Source organism: Mus pahari, chromosome 21 (genome assembly GCF_900095145.1).
Source record: "Mus pahari chromosome 21, PAHARI_EIJ_v1.1, whole genome shotgun sequence".
In the NCBI taxonomy this organism is placed as follows: domain Eukaryota; kingdom Metazoa; phylum Chordata; class Mammalia; order Rodentia; family Muridae; genus Mus; species Mus pahari.
The window spans coordinates 19,547,262-19,568,049 of NC_034610.1; the positions used below are offsets into that span (position 1 = coordinate 19,547,262).

The window sequence follows — 20,788 nt, forward strand, 5'->3', positions numbered from 1 at the left end:
GGGCTCCCAGCTCTCCAAACTGCATGCACAGCCTTGGGGAGGTTACTGCTGGCCAGCTGCCGACATAGGGATGTCCTCAGCCTCCAAGTGCCATCTGTGGCCACATATGATCAAGGGCCTAGCTGGGCGGGGTTGGTGGGCCGGGAGCACCCAGGCAGGCTCAGGCATCCCACCCCAGGCCCGGGGTATGCTCAGCTGCCCACAATGCCTCCTCACCCCAGGCCAAGCCCGTCATGGAAGTGCTGACAAAGGCTCCACCCAGACACTGCCAACCTTCAGCAGCGTCCTGACGGTGGCAGTGGGTGCCAGTCTCCAAGGAAGAGTTTCTTCAGCAGGCACAAGCCCGCTCCTAAACTTTAGGGACCAGAACACTAGTATCTCCCCCAAACACCCTGAAAACTACACGTGAGAGGCCTCAGTAGAGGAAGCCGTGCTGTCGTCAGACCGGGCATCTGAGCTTGGCACCGCCCGTGCACGCTCTGTGCTCACCTGTATTAGAGCGTGGGAGAGTAGGAGGCTTGGTGGTGCCAGCTGCTGGCACTGACAATGACTTGTACAGGGCCGTGTCCCGGTGCTCCTTGAAGCGTTCAGCAGCCATAAGGGCATTGGATAGCTCTTGCAGGGGCATGTTGTTGATGTCTGAGGAGAAGGGGCTGAGCGGGTTCTCCAAGCTCATCAGCCAGCTGGTATTTCCTGGGGGTGGGGTAGGGTGAGTGGTACCTAAGCCGTAGGCCACACCTCCCAGTCACGCCCCACTCCTAGCACTACCTCCAACAGCCTATACCCACTCACACCCTCAGACAGCCTGGCAGCCCAGAGCCTTCTCCTTGTACCACATCCACATGGCACCCATGACTGTTCCCGGGCTTAGGGTCTTTGTTAAGCCCTTCTTGGTGACTGGCATGCCCCTGCTGCAAGCTAAATTCACATGCTAAGCTCAGAGAGGACCTCAGAACATGACTGTGGAAATGGTAAAGAAGCTAACAAGGTCAAATGAGACTACCTGAAAGTTGGCCCTGTCTAATGACTGTGTGCACACAATAAAGGGTGAGGGCTCAAGCACAAGGACAGAGAGAAGGCGGCCTGCCAACCCTGCCCAGTAGGCTCAGGACAGGATTCAGAAGGAGTCTGCCCTGCCCACATTCAGTCTCATCTTCTGGTTTTCTACACTGGGACACTAAATGTCTGACGGGCGAGCCGCCCTGTTTGGCACTTTTGCAAGTGCCTCAGCCACCTCCCCTCTGAAGAGCAGCCTCAGAGTGAATGTCTCAATGCCCCCCTATGCTCTGAAGACTGCTGGGCACTCTTCAGGCTGCCTGCTTTCTCAGTACCTGTGGGTCTGCGGACCAAGATTTCTGCCCAGCCCTGGGTCAGCAAAGGCACATAGGCTGCTAGATTTGTCTTCTCTGCTGTTGGAAGCTGGGCTCCTGCAGGGGGCTTCTCAGGCTTCGCTGCCGCCGCCGCCTGTGGTCCCAGAGAAGCAGAGCCACCTGGGGGATAGGGAGCTGAAGTATCCAGGACACCAACTCGAAGGCCGTGGCCCCCTAAAAACAAGGGAGTTTAGAACTGGTGACCACTTGCCCAGTAAAGTCTCCAGCACAGAGCAGAGCCTTAGACACAAAGTCTAGCAGCCCGGAAGCACCTGGCCCATGCCCAAGGAAAGCTGAAACAGGACAGCCCCAGGCCCTGGGTTTGGCCCTTCAAGAGTGGTAGCCTCAGAGAGATGGCTCCGTGGTTAAGAACACTGGATGTTCTTCCAGAGGACCCAGGTTCAATTCCCAGCACCCACATGGCAATTGACAATTATATATAATTCCAGTTCCAGGAGACCTGACACCCTCACACAGACACACATGCAGGGAGAACACCAATGCACATAAAAATAAAAATAAATAAATCACTAAAAAGTTAAAAAAACAAAAACAAAAACAAAACAGGCAGTATTGGTGCATGTCTTTAATCCCAGCACTGGGGAGGCAAAAGCAGGTGGATCTTTGTGAGTTCAAGGAAGAGGAGGAAGAGGAGGAGGGGGAGGAGGAGGAGGAGGAGTGCTCTTACCCGCTAAGCCATTTCGCCAGCCCCCTACAGAGCAAATTCTAAGACAGCCAGGGCTACACAAAGAAACCCTGTCTTGAAAAAAACAAAACAAACAAAAAAGAAAACAAAACAAAACAGGCAAAGGAAGGAGGAAGAGGAAGAGAAAAAAGGAGAAAGAGAAGGAGGAAGGAGAAGAGGAGGGAGAGCTCCTGTGCACTGAACAACAAAGAGCCCTGATGCTCACCCACTGCCCCACAACTCCTCAATCACAGCAGAGAGCGCCCTGGGTGAGCTGACTTCCAGGCTCATAAGCTGCAGGAGCCTCACTCCTGATGAGCAGAGTTACCATGCCTCTCTACACAGACTGAGACAAGTATGTCACAAGGACTACATCCAAGCGCCATCGGGAAGTGGCCAGGCACAAAGCTAGCCAACAGTCCTTCAGCTCTTCTGTCCACTGGGGCAAACTGAGAGGTAGCTGGGGATAATGGGCACGCGTCAGGGGATGGCTTGGATATGGTCTTACCTGACATGGAGCGGACTCGGGCCCGGGCCCCGCGGGACCCCTGCTGCCCAGCCTGGGACTCCAGTTTGGCCGGTGCTTCCTTTGTCTGCCTCACATGTGTGCCAGGATCAGAGCTAAGGACAGAAGTGACCATACAGAGTAAACCATGGTCCCCCAGGGTTTCTAGGAGCACAGTATACACAGAAGGGAGGGACAGTCACCTTGAATCTGAGCCACCCTGCAAGTCGCCAGAGTCCAGGCCCAGCAGCGACCGTGTACCAGTTCCCACACTTGTTGTCACAGTGACAAGCTTGTTTCCAACCAGCCAGGTTTTGGTCCTACCCCCTGCCAGGAGGAACTCTCCCACAGGGGACCTAAAAGAGTAAGAGTGTCCACCTCCTGCTTGTATGTGCAGGGTCTCAGCTCCTGAAGGCCAGCAGGACCTCAGGAGCCCAGAGCAGCTGCCACCCTGGGCATCCAGTTCAGCCACAGAGAACAAGTAGACAGCTGCCCCGCCCACCCCAGTCCTGTAGGCCCTCACACCTCTTGGGGACTGCGGTGAAATTGGAGAACACATAGCGGGCCATCATGTCCAGACATGTTTCTGTGAGCTCCAAGTGGAGATTCTTCAAGTTGTCATCAGCCTGGGCCATAGAGTTCTCATCCGCAGACCCCAGGCTGGCGCTGGTAAGGGATGTCTGTATTCTGCTAGAGGGAGAAACCATGCCTGGGTTAGAGGTCAGGACTAAGGGAAGGACCATGCTGAGTCACCTACCACCAGGAGCCAAAGCTCAATGCATGCATGGCCAAGATGGCCTTGCTCAGAAAGCCTACCAGGCCCAGGGCACAGTGGCTAATGGAGCTACAACCTCACGAGCCCTGTGGACCACATCATCCCAGAGAGGAAGGGAGGCAGGAGCCTCACAGCAGAGCCCGCTGACTGGAACACAGCTGAGAGACTGGGGAGGTAGAGCATCCTCTCCCCAAAGCACACAGGAGTCAGCCATGGCTGCAGCCCACAGCTTAGTCATGCAGACTTCAGAGACCACAGGAGGACAGAACAAGATTGCATTCTGCCCACAGGGCCACCTCCTAGCAAGGACGGGCGTGGCTGGACTTTATGGGCTGAGTGAATGGGATAACTGGTCAAGTTCCGCTCATGCCCAGGAACCAGAGCAAGGCCTTTTCTAGGTTTGATTCTGATGTCAATGTCATAGCTCTTTAGCCACGTTTTGGTTATAAGGAGTCTACCAGAAAGAAAGAGGTGATTGGGGTACTACTGGGCACCTCACTGTCCCCAGCTCTCAGAAACCATACAGAGTAGAAACCCAAGGCAGGCACTAGCAAGGGGCTAGATCTCAGGGTGACTGAAGCCACACCCAGGAAGGGCTGGAAGGTGAGGGAAAGATGCCCTAGACAGACACAATTCACAGAAAGATGCTAGCTAGCACCGACCTCTGGGGCCCAGCATCTCCCCCACCCCTCCAGGCTGGCCTCCACCCCAGATCCCTATGCAAAAGCCTCGAGTTCCTTTTAGAATGAAGCCCACGAAGAAAATCTGCCCTGCAGAATGTGATGCCGAACTTAGGGTAGTGTGTGTATGCCACCTGCACAGGAGCAACCAACCTGAGGGGTTGACACTGCCTCCCAGTGCTCTCAGGGCAGCTACTCTGGCTCTAGTCAGGGCTTGCAGGATGACCTCCGAGGAGGCTGTGCAGCCAACTGTGCTCTGTCAGGGCTTGGACAGAATGCAACCTTCCCACCCTTTGCCACCAGACTCTGCTAGGCTGGGGCCAGGTTGTCCTCCGGCTCTTGTCGGGGAGAGCTGCTGCCAGCAGGCGAGGAGGTCATGCATGCAGCCCCATGCACCACCACCCGGGTGCTCACGGGGCCAAGCTCCGGGTCCGTGCCCCCCACCCGCCACAGCCCCACTACCTGCGGACCACATGTTCAGATACACTGATGCTGCGGCACCGGAAGGCCTCGGCTGCACAGCTCTCTTTGAATTCTTTCACAGGTGGAGAGTTATTCAGGCCTTGTTTGGGGGCTCTGGCTATCCTCAAACTACCGGGCGAGGAAGGAAGCCCCAAGCCCCAGAGAGCCCAGCTCCCAGGAATGGGAGAACAAGCCATTGGAGGGGTGAGGAGGAAAGGTCCCAGGCCACAGGGTCAAGATGGAGAGGTCCCGCGGGTGAGATGAACAACAGAACCATGCCAAAGGACAGTGAGCAGGGGAAGAAACAGAAAACAAAAATGCATAAAAATACAGCTTGTAAATGCGACTGAGAAAAAAATGTAAGGTTTCACGCATGACACCAAAACAAAAGACATTAGTGCAAATTAAATGTGGATCGCCCAGCACGGCAGATTCCAGGCTAAGCAGACCAGATAGATAGTCCTGCTTACCCCATAGAGAGGCCTGAGGCCAGGCCCTGGGACTTACTGTGGGAAAAGGCTATTTCTTAACACAAGCCCCCAAGGGGCCCAAAGCCCCTGAGAGAACGAGGATCTGGCCAAGGACAGTCAAACTGACAATCTTCAGCCCCAACTGTGGGGCCTGAGGAGAGGCTGCACTGGAAAGTGCCGTATCCCACCCGAGGAGAGCTGAGGCGGCCCGCAGGAAGCGGGGCAGGCAGGCGGCAGGGCAATGAGGTGCAAACGGGACAATGAGGACCAGCACAGCTCTACTCTCAGGTTTGGCACAAGCAGCTGTGACGGTGAAGAGCGTGTCCCTGATGAGCAAGCTCTGGAGGAAGAGGGGTGGCTCTGGCTAAAGGCTGGGCTAACCAGAGACCATGGGACAAGGAGATGTCTCTGGGCTCTCCCTGGCTAGGTCCGAGTCATAGCTGCCATCTTTTACTTGTGTGCCAGCGCTGTAAGGGCCAGACCTGATGCAATCCTGGCCCAGAGGGGCCAAGATGCAATCCTGGCCCAGAGAGGCCAAGATGCTGGCACAGGCTCCACAGGGCTGGAGACTATAAGCCAATCTAGCAAAAGGGAAGTACCAGCAGTCTTTTAGGTCCTACCCGGGGCATCTGAGCCTCAGGTCACCATGTACGATGACACCCCTTCGTTCCTAGTCCCATGTTCACTGGCCTAGGTCACTAATCAACCAGCCCAGGGTCCCACCCCACTTGACATCAGGTATATCCCCAGCAGCCCCCGAACCTTTTGGGTCTCTCATTAAGACTGGTGCTCCGTGCTCTGAAACTGTCCTTCTCAGGGGTATCATCAAAAGACAGGAGGACATTGGAACGCAGACCCTGGAGTAGGGGTAGAGACACAAGCCATGAGGGGGACCATGCGAGACCAAATCTACGGTTCTCTTCCCATGCCCACCTCAGGTTGAGCCCAGTAGCCAGTTTAGCACAGCCAGCTCCTAGGTCAGAGCCCCAACCGTTTCCTATCCCCTCATGGCCCTTGGACTAACCTTAGTGATATAAGGGACGAAATCCTTCCGAAAGGGCAGGCGGCACCTGATGAACCACATGGCTATGACGTGGTGAGCCAGACACACAATGTACTGGTTGAACCTGGCAGAAGGAGACAGATACTCAGTCTGCCTCTTGGCATCAGGGGAGCCGTCATGAGACTCAAGAGCCTTTTTTTTTTTTTTTGGTTTTTTGAGACAGGTTTTCTCTGTGTAGCCCTGGCTGTCCTGGAACTCACTTTGTAGACCAGGCTGGCCTTGAACTCAGAAATCCACCTGCCTCTGCCTCCCAAGTGCTGGGATTAAAGGCGTGCGCCACCACCGCTTGGCCTCAAGAGCCTCTTAAGCTTGGAGCTAACTATACTCCAAGAGGCTGGGACCGGGCCATTGCTTTGGGGGGCCCAGGCAAGCAGACTTACTTTGAGGGGTTGGTGTATGGCAAGGAGATGGCAAACACGCTGGCATACTGCTCTGCAGCGAAGTTCCTGTAGAGGTGGGGCAGCCTGGCCAAAGCTGTGACACAAGGACAGCCATCAGGGGAGCCCAGGCCACAGCTACAGACTGACATCAGCACCCTGCGCTCCATTCCCAAAAGTCAGGGTGGCTATCCACAGCCAGCTAAACATGACCTTTGAAATCAGGGTCTCAGCTCCCCATCTCAGGGACAAGCGACCTATGGTTCCCAGTTCAAACCTAGCCTATGGCCTGCAGCCATGTGAGCCATGAGCTGCAAAGATGCTAAGAATCTTTACAGGGCAGTAAGCAAAACAAAGTTCCTGTGGCCCGCAAAGCATCCTTCCACTCTGGCTATCCCCACTAATGGGGACCCAGCTGTCTAGTATCTCAACATCCAAGGCTACTGCTGCAGATACACAGGGAGGTAGGAAGGGGGACCAGTACAATGCCCCAAACTTCTGCAAGTTCTGACAAGGGAGGGACAAAGCACGTTAAACTGGCAAAATCCATGTGTTCTAAGAGGAGAGAGAAGGTTAAAAAAGAGCCAGTCTAGGCATGGGGCAGAGGCTGGGGGTGGCAGGCAGGCTTATGAACAGAAAGAAAATGAATGGACTATCCTAGAGCAGACGGCAAGGCCCTGAGGCAGCAGAAGTGTTAAAACCCAAGACCTTCAGGGAGGCCAAACTACGCAGTCAGGAGGGCTAGAGATCTCATGGGACGTGCTCACAAGTACAGGCTTACACACAAAGGCTCTGTAGCAGAACCACACACTCACTAGACAGGAACTCCAGGAGCGGGATGGCCATGCTGGCTGTGGCAGAAATGTGTGTGAGCTTCACCACCAGGACGGGGAGCGCCTTGATGATGATGTCGGGCATCTCCACACTGCAGATGGCCAAGGCTACCACGCACTGGCTGGCGCAGCGATAGATAAGGCCTTGTTCCAGGCAGTACACCATCTCACGCTGAGGAAAGCAGGATACGAGATACACTGAGTCTACCTGCCATCGGCTGGCAAGGTCCCCTGCCAAGCTGCTCTGCTATACCAGGTTCTGCCCCAGGCCTTCTTTCTTTCTTTCTCTTGCCTGCTTTGAGATGACTCTTGAAGGATAATCAGAGCACGTCTTAGAAATGTCCCTCAATGCCTAAGTGGGCCCAGCTTCACAGATGGCACCTCAGCCTATGGCCCATATGATGAAACTAGATGTCCTGGACTCACAATCCCATCACTCTGGGCCTTCTAAAGAACTGGCCTTCAGGGGAGGCACCAACTGATGTAGCAAGTCCCTCCTGGGAAGTATCCTCTATGAAGACAACAGTAAAATGGCCTTTCAGGCTACAGACTGGGGCTTATTGTCCTAGAATAGTTCTGCTTTCCTGAAGTCAACCCTCAGAGACACTGTAGATTTGGAGAGCCTTCTGAGCTAGCGAGGATTGTGGAGCACGCCCCAGTGTGCAGGGGCGTTCCATTCAAGCTGGGCCTACGCATGGAGCCTCAGCAGCAGTTCCCAGTGGTACCACCATCAGGAACCTGGCCTCAGGAAAGGCAGGCCTCAACCCAGTCCCCCTCCTGGCTGCCAGCACTGTGAGCAGGCTCCTGTCCTCAGCTACAGCACCAGTTTGTCATGGAGACAGAGTAGGATCTAGGGGACACAGGGAGGATGACAGAGAACAGCACAGGACAAGAAGTGAGCACCATGTGGCTCTGATAAAGGAAGTGACAGCCAGGGGTCCTGGCCAACCACCACACTTCTTAAAGCTGGTCTGGTCACAGGTCCCCAAACCAAACAGAAAGAGTTCAAGAAGTGCTTCTCAGTGGGGAGGCCCTGCTGGGCACAGCCAACGGCCATCATCAAAGCCCAGAGCCTGCAGAGAACTGACAACTTCTGTCCAGCCTGGGTTTCAGATGCCCGCACTCCCTGGAACAAAGCTTTACTCAGCCCACTGAGTGCCCCTTTGTCCCACTGTCCCTCTTCCCACCTCTCACCTGTCTGGTCTTGTCCAAATAGCTGTGATAAGATATTAGTGCTGTTAGCACAGGAACCACAGCCAAGTGCAGATCAGTTCTCGAGAAGCCCTCTGGGGTACCTCGCAGCCGCTCGAGGGTCTTTGGAGCTGAAAGCTAACATACAAGACACAGCCTTAAAACCTCTTCTCCACAGCAAGGCTCCTAGGAGGCCAGGAGTCATGGCTAGGGAAGCCCCTTCCAGGCAGAGGTCTCTGTGAGAAAACCCTCAACTTGTAACAATGTAGCCGAAGTACAATATGACACCACCATCCCCCACCCTTCCCCTTGTTCTAGTCTAGGGGATGCAGAAGCAGTAACTTTCTGTGGTGTTCTGAATCAAAGTGGCCCCCATAGACACCAAGAATGGCAGTACTGGAGGTGTGGCCTTGCTAGAGTAGGTGGGGCCTTATTGGAGGAAGTGTGTCATTGGGGGGTGAATTTAGTGGCTCACTTGTCTCTTCCTGCTGCCTGCAGATGCAGATGTGGCACTCTAGCTATCTTTCCAGCATCATGTCTGCCTGCATGCTTCCCACCACAATAGTAGACTAAACCTCTGAACTGTGAGGCAGCCCCAATGAAATATTGTCCTTCATGAGAGCTGCTGTGGCTACTGTGTCTCTTCACAGCAACAGAAACCTAAGACAATATCCTTGACTAGGGGCCGCCAATGCTCTTATCTGGGATGGGATGGGTGGGATCCCTAGGGCATTTTGGGCAGTATAGCCCCAGGAACATGGCCTGGTGTCAGGCTTATTCTGAAAGACACAGGACCCCAGCTACATAGTATAAGTATCTGTGAAAACACCCTATATGGAGGAGAAAGCCTAAACTGTGCGCACTGGAGCTGGCCGGGTGGTGGGCGTTACCATGGAGCAGAGGGCAGAAGACAGCTGGTCCACACTGCAGGGGGAGGTGAAGATGAGGACTTTGTACCGCAGTGACTCTGGCAGCCTGCTGAGCACCAGCTTCAGCACCTTCCAGTCGCTCTCCTACAGGGAAGGGTTTTGTGCTGGAGGCAGGGCTCTCTAGACCTCCATCCATAGTTGAAGCTGCGTGCTGCTACAAGGCTTGGATTGCTGCTCCTTTGCCACAAGGTATGTATGGAGCCTTGACCTCTGTCCCTCAAATGCATGAGCAGCCACTGCTCGGAGACAGCCTTGGACATGGGCAGCACCTTCGACAGCAGCGGGGGCTGTAGTCCAGAGGCCAGTCTGCGTGGAGACCCAGCAGAGAGCCGGAGCCTCCCCCATCTTCTCAGTACAACTTACGTCTTCCCCAGACGCTGTCATCCCTCACCTGCCCAGTGAGGGCCCGGTGACTGCCTGCCAACACCCCCACCCCACCCCCAAACCACTTCTATCCCAGCTCAGCATCTACAACAATGACACTGTGGCAGAAAGCTGAATCATAGCTGCCGGTGCAAGAGAGCACACAGTCCATCAGCCAGGTCTCTGACAAAGCCAGTGTCGGCCTAAGGCCACAGCCAGAGAGAAGACATGGCTCTTGGCTTCTGCCGTCACATCTCCATCAGGGATAGCCCACTCCCACAGCCAAACCATAAGCAGCCTGAAAACCATCAACACTCCGGGACAGAAGGCCTCCCAAGAGACAACCCGCCAGCTCCAGCATCTCCAGGGACTCTGGGCCTCGACTCCCTCCAGCGCCCCCACAGTCTCACTGCCCTGGCCTCTTGCCTGGTGTCTTTAACACCTCTCACTGCACAAAACCATACCACCCACTTGTAGGCTTTGCTGACTCCTGTCTCTGGATCCTTCCCTATTGTTCAGGCCTGACTTCAGACTTACCTGGTAGATGCTCCTAAGCCAGGAGCATCCATCCGCCTGTGCCCTCCCTATGAGGTACACGCTGATCTAGGGCTACTGTTATCTGGCTACATACTTAAGTTCTGTTGTAAAACTTCACCCATACAAGGGTGAGAAACTGGGTTTGCTTCAAGAATCCGATATACTTCTCACCTGCTTCAAACACTGCAACAGGACACGGAAGAGCAGGGAGTAGGGTAGGTGGCCGAGCCGCACAGCAGGGCCCGTGGGCACAGGGCTAGGGGGCCCAGTTGGAGGTGAAAGGGGCCCACTGGCTTTCTTCTCTGAGGCCCTATCCAGTTCCCTGTGGAGGCAGATGGACAAACAACTGAGGCAGCTCCACACTGTACAAGTTAAACTGACATGGCCCCTCCTGGCCCCAGCTTCCGCTGACATCCCTTCTGGACAGCCCCTCCTATGAAATAACCCTGAGCGGGCAGACACCACCCAGCTTCGTGTCATGCCCGAGGGAGGGCCTGCCACACATACATGCAGTCACAGAGGCAGTAAGGGCTGAATCTCACGACCCCATCCTTGCTGGGCAGGCCCAGTCGATGCAGCGAGTCCGCCCGCAGTAGCAGCAGGAAGTCAAAGGCCTACCAGGGAGAAAAGTGGCTATTCAGTCAGGCCAGGAGCCTAATCACTTAAGACTGGAATGATCCACTTAGGTGAAGAAATCCTCATCACTTAGCACTTTAAAGACAACAAAGCCCGAACTTGTGAGCTGGTGTCCTACACAGGAGACTTCTCATCTGGTTCCCAGCTATCTACAGTGGCTGACATCTAACAGCAAACTATTCTCAGAGCCCCATGGCTTCCCCACAGTGACAGACTAGGCTGGGATCCTTAAAGAACAGGTTATCCACTGAGCCTGGAGTCCTCGGGGCTTCCTTCTTAGTGACTTCTACTCAGCAGAGGTATCAGGGTGACCAGATGTCAGCAGCTGTCCAGCCCTGTCCATCCGTGTCCTCCCCTCTCCCTACTAGCTACATCCAAGGGAGCCTATCCTTCAGGTTCTCGGGCGGGAGACTCCAGCATCAGAAGCACTGGAACCACTTGCCAAGCCCGGAGGCCAACGTGCCCCTATTTTGGACAACTGTGTGACTTCAGAGTAATACTCCACGGAGGTACGAGGAGGATAAGCCAAGGAAAGGCAGAGGTCCTTGGCAAAACAGACATAGCAGATGTGAAGGAGGAATGTGCCTTGCACAGGACCCTTCCTAGACCACAAACTGCCTCTCTAGACTGTTGTATATCCATCAAACCTAGGACAGCATGCTGGGCCCCCAAGAAGTGGTCACCCGCCTGGCAGTCTTACCTGCAGCCGGATGCTGCTAGCAATGGGCAGGGAATAGCCGTGCTTGTAATGGAGCTGGATGTGACTAATGAGGGTCTCATACACCCGAGTGGCGTGGCTGGCAGGCAAGGTATAGAGCTTGGTCTGCCAAGAAAGAGTGCATCGATCCTATGACAGCAGCCAGAGAGATGGCACCTGACTCAGGCCAGAAGAAACAGCATTAATTCTCCAAAGACTATCCAGCAGCAGCCGCCATATTTCCCACTACACCTTTCAGTCAAGGAGGGCAGCAGGTAGTAAATCAGGGAAACACCCAGCACTGCACAGTAGTGACCCACTCTCCATGTGCCAGGAAGGGTGACCACTATACTAAGGGATTTTTAGTTCTCCAAGACTAAGGAGGTCAGCAAAGATAGCCTGAGTAGGGCAAACACACTGCGAGGGTCATCACCCCACTGAAAGGGTGAATTGGGAGCACCCTTCCTCCCAGCCCCACACCATCCCTACAAGGCTCTCGCCCCCCCTTGCAGGTGACTGGCAAACCCAGGAAAAGGACCCATGCTGCCACAGGGGCCGTCATGGTCCCTGAGCCTCGGAAGTGAGCAGTGGGCACTGATAAAATCATTTCTACTACTTGTGTTTTGTTTTGGGTTTGAGTGGTTTTGTTTTTCTGTCTGGCCTGGAATTCTCTGTATTCTCTGACCTTGCACTCACCTGCTCCTTCCTCCAGAGTGCTAGAATTAAAGGACGTACCACTAACTCTCTACTGTTTATAAAGACCACGGACAGAACTAATTTCCCTAGTCTCATAAGACACCATCCAAGGTCCTGCCCTAGATGATGTGAAATAACAAATTTAACACAAACCATACCCATGATGGACAATTTGAGAAAGGACATATGGGGCCTTAGACAGCTACTGTTGGCAGAGAATCTAACCCTTCCATGGGGTTGAACCAGGGAGAACTATGCCATTTCTACTGTAAGGGAATGACCAGGCCAAGACTTTGCCTCTAATGCAGTATAGCTCAGCCGATAGCCCGGAACTTGGTCTCGCAACTAGACGTCTAAGGTAGGACAGGAGACCCTCTCTCACTACCCAGCGCGTGCGGCAGAGTAACTGCTCCTTTCAGCAGAGCAGGGAGGCAAAGAGCGCAACTCTTGGATGAAAGCCCGAGAAGATCCCAGGAACTATGGAGCTGTCCTTACGCCTCGGACCATTTGGATGCCAGTTGGGTGTGGTGGCCAATGACATAACCTTGTAAGATAGAAGCTGTAGGATCTCCAGAAGTAGGCCAGCCTGAACTGCAACATGACTTTAGTCCCAACACTGCGGAGGCAAAGGCAGGCAGGTTTCTGTGAGTTTGAGGTCAGCTTGGTCTACAGAGTGAGTTCTAGGCCCAGAGAGGCATAGCGACCCTGTCACTCAAAAAAAGCTGCAGAGTGGGCTTCATAGCTAAAGGCAGGCCACCAGCCTGATGACCTCAGTTTAATTCCTGGGATACACAAACCGAAAGGAGAAAATCAACTCCCATAAGTTGTCTGTCCCCTGACACCCACATAAATGGCACTTAAGTGCATGCGTGAGCACACACATAAAATAAATACAAATTTTTTAAACTAAAAAGCCAAACACTGGGCCAAGATAGTGGCCCACACTAGTAACCCTAGCAGCCAAGAGAAAGACAGCCTTGACTACAAAGAACGTTCCAGGCCAACTTGGGCTACCTAGTGGGAAGGGAAGGGAAGAGAAGAGAGGGGAGGCGAGGGGAGGGGAGGGGAGGGGAGGGAGAAATCTGCATGCTAGGAGATAGGCATCATAGTGTGTAACAAGTGGAGGAGGAAGATCATGAATTCAAAATAGCCTTGGCAAGATAATGAGAGCTTCTTTCAACAATCATAACAACAACAAGGCAAAGCCCAGATATGACCTAGCTATGGAGAACTACATATAGTCCAATGGAGAAGCCAGACCACATGCAAGGCTGGCAAGTATGGGAGAGTGCGCAGCCTGAGTGCACAGCAACCTGGCAAGCTGACAGTAGTACTGCAGACCTCTAACGGCAGCACTTGGAAACAGAAGCAAGCGCACCAAGAGTTCAGAGCCAGTCCAGCCTGGGTGGGTCCTACCTTTAAGAAGGGGGTTGGGCATGATGGCAAAGGACCTTTTACACAAGTGTAAGGATCCACATTTGGATCCACAGGACCCACACACAGCAGGACATGGTAGCACTATCTATACTCCAGTGCTCCCATGGGGAGGTTGGCGGCAGGGACAGGAGAATCCCCATCAGCTCCTAGGCCTCCTGGTCTATGGCAGTCAGTGGTAAATAAGAGTCTCTCTCAAGTAAGGTGGACAGTGAGGACTGACACCTGAGGTTGTCCCCTAACTGCCAAGTGCACACCGTGGCAGGAGTGTGTCTACACACACACACACACACACACACACACACACACACACGTGGACACACACATGAACGCACTAAAAGAAAAGCTCACAGACTGTGACCATGCCTCGGCTGTTAAGACTTAGCGTGAGTCAGCAATTCCTCCTAGGCCTGCACGGCACTGTCCAGCACAGCAGAGGCACCACGGGGAGAGGCAACCGAGCACGGCAAGTGGGCCGTGCACACAGTGGGGCCATGAAGCTGAAAGGCCATGAAGCTGACACACGCCACAGCCTGGGTGCTTGGTGAAAGTCAACCACAGAGGCCCACACATGAGGCCATGTGTGTGAAACATCTAGAACAAGACAGTGTCTCCAGGGGAGTAGATAGAGCAGCAGCCCCAGGACCTCAGGAAGAGGAAATGGGGAACAGTGGACAGCAAGTATAGGCTGACTGGCTGGAACTGGACAGGCTCAGATGGCCATTCAGTCCTATAATCCTAGCTCTCAGAGGCTGAGGAAGGAAGACTGCTTGAAGTTCAAGGCCAGACTTGGCTACATAGCCCTCTCTCAAAAAAGTAAAACAAACAAACAAACAGAAAAACCAACCTAGTCAATTGATTGTGGGGATAGCTGCACAGCCTTGTGGATATATATTGATAATCAATGAGCTATTGACTATAATGGAGGGCACCATACGATATGTGCCATGGAAGCCCTTTAAAGCTCTTCCAGAAGCAAGCAGCCACAGGGCAAGAGCAGCTTCTCTACTCAGCAGCTCCAGGAACAAGTACTGGCGGCAACAGAGGGAGCTCTGGGCAGCCAGGACGGAATAACTGTAGAATAACTGCAGAACAGGGAAGGCTCACCTGCTGCAGGCTGCAGGCCTCTCACAGCTTGGTCTCATCTTCATACTGCTGCTCAGTGATACCACCCAATCCCGGTAACCCTGTCAGAGCTGGGTTTTCCAGGACGTACATCTCTTTAGAGACGCTTCCAGCAAGCCTTCTCCCCATTGCAGAGCACCCACCTGAAGGATGACCAGGAGCCCCAGGACCGCAGTCTTCACGTCCTCCAGGGAGGCCGAGTGCACAGCCAGGTCCCTTTCTTCCAGTTCCAGAGGTGGAGAAAGTGAGCGCGCCATCACCTTCCAAGAGGCCAGCATGTAAGGTTCAACTCACAGCCCACTGGCAGTTCCCCCCATCACCTTCCAAGAGGCCAGCATGTAAGGTCCAACTCATAGCTCACAGGCAGTTCCCCCCAGATCTAACTGCCAGGAATACTCCTCTTATACTTCTCAGGAGGAAAGATACACAAATATTTCAAAACTGAGAGGACAAGATAGCTTCTCTGGGGGGATGTGGGCTGCAGCCCTGGACCCCTGCTGTGTGCTAGTCTCCAGATGCCTGGCGCAGACCCCCGAGAGTGACAGGATACTCATTTGTAAGGTGCTGAGGCAGTACACCAGCCGAGCAAGGTGGCTCAACACAGCCTGCTGATACCACACACTTCTGCTGCCCGTGGAGACAGCCACCAGTCACAGTGATAAAAACGGGACAAAGAGGTCTAGCCACAGGGCTTTATCTATGCCAGCCCAGACCTCTAAATGGCTCTCACCTTTTCAATGATGTCCAGCAGACTGTTGAAGTGGTGGGTGTGGCAGCCCTCTGCCAGGTCCACCAGCAGCTGGGTAGCCAGCTTTCGGACCTGAGGGTCTTTATCCTCAGGGATGTGAGAGAGCTGTGAGATGACCACCGAGTTAATCAGCTCCTCCTGCATCAAGCACAGGGTGGAGAAGGTCACCATCCAGTCCCGCAGTGGGCAGGGGACACACTTCACTGACTCTGTGACTCCCTCAAGACACAGACCCAGGGCAGTAAGGTATCACAAAAAAACTGCAGAAAAGCTGGACAGTGAAGGGTACTTCCTGTAGTCTTTGTAAAACCCTGGGTTTCATGTCTAACACACACATATACAAAGAGCCCTCCTCAGTGGAGGGTCATGTGTGTGTGTGTGTGTGTGTGTGTGTGTGTGTGTGTGTGTGTGTGTTGGGCAAAGGGAAACCCTGACATCAAAGAAACTACTATAACAAGGACATTGCAAGGAGCGCTTTCACACAGCTGGCAGAAGATAACGGGAAGACAGCAGCTAAACACCAACTGGTGAGGGCGAGTTGAGCATCCAGAGGGCCATCCTAAAGGGCTGTGCTCCACACTGACGGAGGAGGGACCCCATTGCATGATGAGCAGAGTGCAATGTGCAGTACAGAAAGGCTGGGAGGGGAAGAAGGAGGTACCAAGTAAGCTGGGAAGTCAGGCCTGACAGCCATGCAGAAGGAGAAAGAACTATCTGAGGTGCAAAAAAGGCCACACAAAATGCCAAGCACCTGGTAGGGACGAGGGCAGTCTGCAGCTGGTAATAGGACTAAGGGATGCTGAACAGTAGAAATGACTACAGAAGCCAGGCGTGGTGGCATACACCTTTAATCTCAGCACTCGGGAGGCAGAAGCAGGCGGATTTCTGAGTTCGAGGCCAGCCTGGTCTACAGAGTGAGTTCCAGGACAGCCAGGACTATATAGAGAAACCCTGTCTCGAAAAACCAAAAAAAAAAGAAAGAAATGACTACAGAGAAAGGCACCGCCACCAGACTGTGCCGAATGGTGACAGAGCACCTGCCCAACAGCTATGCAACCTGAGTCCTTCCCCAGAACAACACAGAGACGATGACTCTGAAGTCAACCAGATTGTTCAGGAACTCCTGGGCTCCAAGTGGGACTTAGGCCAGAGCTCCACGAGCGTCAAGTACCTACCTTGCTTCTTCAACCTCCAGGCCCAACACAGGCCCAACCAGGACACGACAAAATAAACAAATATGGAACATACAGGGAGGAAGAAAGCCAGCTGAAAGCACGCATAAAGGGGAGCCAATAGGACCCCAAGCAGACCTCAGACCTGTTGCAGCAGGTACAAGGCCCGGAGCAGGCGGGCGGGACCCAGCGCCAGCCCCACCCGAGCGCACCCCGGGCTTCCCACCTGAGCACATACCTCATAGAACTGCCTGTTGATGAGCAGCACAAAGGACAGCACGTCCAGCACCTTGATGCGCACAGCGCTGCGGCACTCATTCCTAGGGGGGGGGGGGGAAGCAGGCTCGCTGCAACGCCCTCAGCACAGCTGTGGGCCCAACACAGCTGGCAGGGAGGCTCGACTTTGGACCCCCTCATGGGATCCACCGACAACCAGACCAAGCCATCTTTATGGACCACCATCTGGGCCAGAGGTCATGTCCCATGGAAAGGCCAACCTTCCCACTCACTCCGTGATTTTGGAGGCTCAGAAAGGAAAGCCTGAACTTCCTGAGATCATAAATAGACCCCTGGTGACAAAGGGATTATAGAAGTTCCGCTACCTGAAGAACCTCTCCATCAACAACTGCAAGTTCTGGATCCAGCCATCCTTGGCGGGGTGGATGGACTGGGCTCTGTAGGATATCAAGTTTAAGAGAGAGGATTCCTGTCAAAGGAAGACAGTTCTAAGGTCAGTGAGCTGTTTGCCCTTCTGCAGGTGCTGCTAACCTGCTGCCTCACAGCCCTGTGGGGAATTAGCAAGAACAACGGTCTCCCAGAAGTGAGAATAGTCTGGCAATGGACAGTGTAACCCTGGCAAAATGACTGCTGCCCCCTGGGATAGCTGGGCTCTGTAGAACCAGCCCAGAACCTTCCCCCACACAGGTGGGAGGAGACTGACGATTAGGCTAACACAAAGTTCTTTAACAAACCCACACAAGCCTGCGAGCTGATGCCCGCCACGTTTCCTGCTGGAGCACAAAGCTAGGAACACAGGAGGCTGTCCATCTTTTACTTGAAAATCAGAAACCACAGCTCCGTGGGAACCCTTCCCCACAGCTCCACCAGGATAAGGTCCTTACAGGTCTCTGGTCTGCATAGCTCTCCACCAGTTCATAGTATCTCTCCTGCGAGCCATGGAACTCGTTCTGGTCACATAGCTCCTCCACAGTGGTCAGCAGGTCATGGACGATGGTCTTGAGTTCTGGGCTGTCCAGGTTCTACAGTACCAAGATACACCATATAAACTAATTTCCTTTACCCTCACAACACAGCTTGAGAGGAGCTACTTACAAACATACCATCTACCATACACCCACACCATCCCATACACATGCATGCGTGTGTTCTCTCTCAAGAGAGAGAGAGGTGGAAATCACTGCTATGACCCATTTCCTCCTACAGGAACAGAGGTTGAGCAAACAGGAGGTAAAATCCTGCAGCTTCAAACTGTTGCATGCCTCTCCCAAGTCGCAGTCTTCCTTCCACTGGCCTGCCCCCTTTTCATCTCCAGCCCCAGGCTAAGCTAAGCCAGATGCTGGCCTCACCTCACAGAGCCCTGCATTCACGAGAACCTGTGGCCCTGGTGTTTTCCTTAGCACTGTGTCACTGTTCTCCAAAGTCACAGATAGCAGTGTAGATGCTCTGTAACTGCCTTTGGGGCCTACTCAAGCCTTGGAGGTGGCCTGTCCTGTCACTTGGTCTGCCTTGGACGACTAGCTTAGTTAGGCCTTGCTCACCTACTGAATATTCCTAGAGCACACTTGGAAAAACAAATTCTGTCCTTCAATGGAAGACAAATTGGCACCACCAAGAACCACCAGAAAACATCCACATCAAGTCTTCAGACCCCAAGAAAGGGCCGGATGCAAGAAAAGGAGCACGTACACCTCCCAGCAGGGACAAGCCTGCCTCTCTGGGGTCTTAGTCCTTTCTGGCATTCCTGACTTACCTGGAGTTGTTGAAGTAGTCGTTCAATGATGTCCAGCAGAATATCCCATGTCACAGCCTGGAGCTCCTTCCTATACTTCTTGATGAGTCTTGTTATGGACAGAACAATCTCATATGACACCACCTCATTTGGACAGGTCATAGCCTGAAACACAGTACCATGGGGCAGTGTTTTGCTCTCACAGAGGATGAGAGCATCCTGTCTCTGAGGTGGGCATAAAATGCATGGATGGGTAGCACTTCACTCACAGGCCCACAAAGCATTGTGGAACTCAGAAAGGTATCTGTTATGTAAGGCTCAAGGCCCCCACCTCCAAAAGGCCTGACATGAAGGAGACAGGAACTCCAAATTCCAGAACAAAAGTACAGTACTGTCTCAGCACAAACTGATGGATGCTAAGTTGTGGTGTAAGCAATGCAATGTACAAAGACCACACCTTGCACAGAGCTGCAGGACCCCTGCAGATTAAGAGACTGGACAACCAGATGAAAGGCACTTTGTCTGAGCAACTCTGCTATAAAGCGAGGACTTCGGCTTACCAGGGAGCCGTGAGAACTAAATTCAAGCACACAGGGAAGTTCTCTGGACACACAGGGCACCACAGAACAAAAGCCATGCTGTGAACATCATTCAGAGAGCTGGAACGATCACTACTTGACAGAAGGGAGCCAGCACCGAGAGGAGGAATGCTATCCCAGCGGCAACACTGGGTACCTCAGCACTGATGGGCAGGAGATGCGATCCGTACGATAAAACATTTTCTTGAGAATAAATCCTTTTTATAGCCCTCTCATCCACAGTTAAAAAGCAAGCAAGTGGAAATAGCTGCTCAGGCCCAGCCCCATCAGCCCCAGCCAGACAGGTGGGCAAACCTGATGCAAGCTCGTCCACTTTCTCCAATCCGCTGTGGTATAGAAAGCCCCTTACCTCATAAAAGGAGGGCAGCACAGATGTGGGGGAGTTCTTGAGAGAATAGAGCCGGTGAGCTCCCCAGAGCGCCATCCCTACAAAGAACACAGCTCCTCTCAGCAGTGGGGCATCTTCCATGTAGGATCTGAAAATGTTCCCCAGAAAGACAGATGTGACCAGAGTCCCCACTCAGAATTGGACCCAAGGCAGAGCTGAACTCTGGCAGCGTAACCAGGAGACACCTTGCACTTATGGTGCAGAAGTGTGGTTGGTGAAATGGGCAGGGAACAAAGAGGCCAGTAGCAACTGTGATTCCTTCACAACTTGCTCAGCCAGTCACTACTGATCACATGGGTTATGGTTCTCATCAGACACAGAATTCATGTGACAATGTGACAATACCATGGGCCGCATGGTGCTAACAGCCTGATGGTAGACAGAGACTCAAGAATCTCACAAGTGCAAAGGCTGCACCTGAAACCCCAGCTGAGAAGCCATGGACATGGAACTACCTAGGAAGCCAGGTAGCTAAGTACTGTCGGGACCTCACAGAACACTCAGGACACAGCAGAAGTGAGGACATCTTACCAGGAGTGACAGATGTATGTGAAGACCCTTGGCAGGAGGGAGAATGCCAAGAAAGACAAGGCAAGAGGTTTATGGGACTAAGATAGGTCTAAGACTTCTTCCATTGGGTGTGTTTGCACTGACACCACTATGACCTCAAACAAAGGCATGGTCTGTGAAAGAGATTTCTCATTGGGTTGCTTGCTCTACAACAGTAGACTTTAGGAGGTCAGAGAGAAGCAAGGGGGGGGGAGCTGCTGTGGGTGTCTACTAGACAGTGGGCAAAGTGGGGGGGCTGCTGTGTGTGTATACTAGACAGTGGGCAAAGTGGGGGGGGCTGCTGTGGGTGTCTAATAGGCAGTGGGCAAAGCGGGGGGGCACTGCTGTGGGTGTCTACTAGACAGTGGGCAAAGTGGAGGGATGCTGCTGTGGGTGCCTACTAGACAGTGGGCAAAGTGGGGGGGCTGCTGTGGGTGTCTACTAGACAGTGGGCAAAGTGGGGGGCTGCTGTGGGTGTCTACTAGACAGTGGGCAAAGTGGGGGGCTGCTATGGGTATCTACTAGACAGTGGGCA

General features: G+C 53.4%; 1 protein-coding gene across 10 annotated transcripts in view; it reads right to left on the reverse strand.

Annotated features, from left to right (window-relative positions):
• Tsc2 (TSC complex subunit 2) overlaps window positions 1-20,788 on the reverse strand; it is a 35,800-nt gene that overhangs the window by 5,969 nt on the left and 9,043 nt on the right. For 4 of the 10 annotated variants that reach the window (XM_021221633.1, XM_021221632.1, XM_021221631.1 and 1 more), the window contains exons 10-31: window positions 19,666-19,792; window positions 18,739-18,882; window positions 17,870-18,007; window positions 17,351-17,454; window positions 16,987-17,068; window positions 15,559-15,714; window positions 14,972-15,088; window positions 11,577-11,699; window positions 10,748-10,854; window positions 10,412-10,562; window positions 9,302-9,424; window positions 8,415-8,549; window positions 7,203-7,392; window positions 6,391-6,484; window positions 5,972-6,074; window positions 5,710-5,804; window positions 4,478-4,606; window positions 3,086-3,250; window positions 2,764-2,916; window positions 2,564-2,676; window positions 1,332-1,544; window positions 490-693 (exon numbers count right to left, since the gene is read on the reverse strand). In XM_021221633.1, coding sequence (XP_021077292.1) covers window positions 490-693; window positions 1,332-1,544; window positions 2,564-2,676; window positions 2,764-2,916; window positions 3,086-3,250; window positions 4,478-4,606; window positions 5,710-5,804; window positions 5,972-6,074; window positions 6,391-6,484; window positions 7,203-7,392; window positions 8,415-8,549; window positions 9,302-9,424; window positions 10,412-10,562; window positions 10,748-10,854; window positions 11,577-11,699; window positions 14,972-15,088; window positions 15,559-15,714; window positions 16,987-17,068; window positions 17,351-17,454; window positions 17,870-18,007; window positions 18,739-18,882; window positions 19,666-19,792 — 2,966 coding nt within the window. The remainder of the gene's footprint in view (window positions 1-489; window positions 694-1,331; window positions 1,545-2,563; window positions 2,677-2,763; window positions 2,917-3,085; window positions 3,251-4,477; window positions 4,607-5,709; window positions 5,805-5,971; window positions 6,075-6,390; window positions 6,485-7,202; window positions 7,393-8,414; window positions 8,550-9,301; window positions 9,425-10,411; window positions 10,563-10,747; window positions 10,855-11,576; window positions 11,700-14,971; window positions 15,089-15,558; window positions 15,715-16,986; window positions 17,069-17,350; window positions 17,455-17,869; window positions 18,008-18,738; window positions 18,883-19,665; window positions 19,793-20,788) is intronic. The other 6 variants (XM_021221635.1, XM_029532847.1, XM_021221636.1 and 3 more) reach the window with 3 other exon arrangements.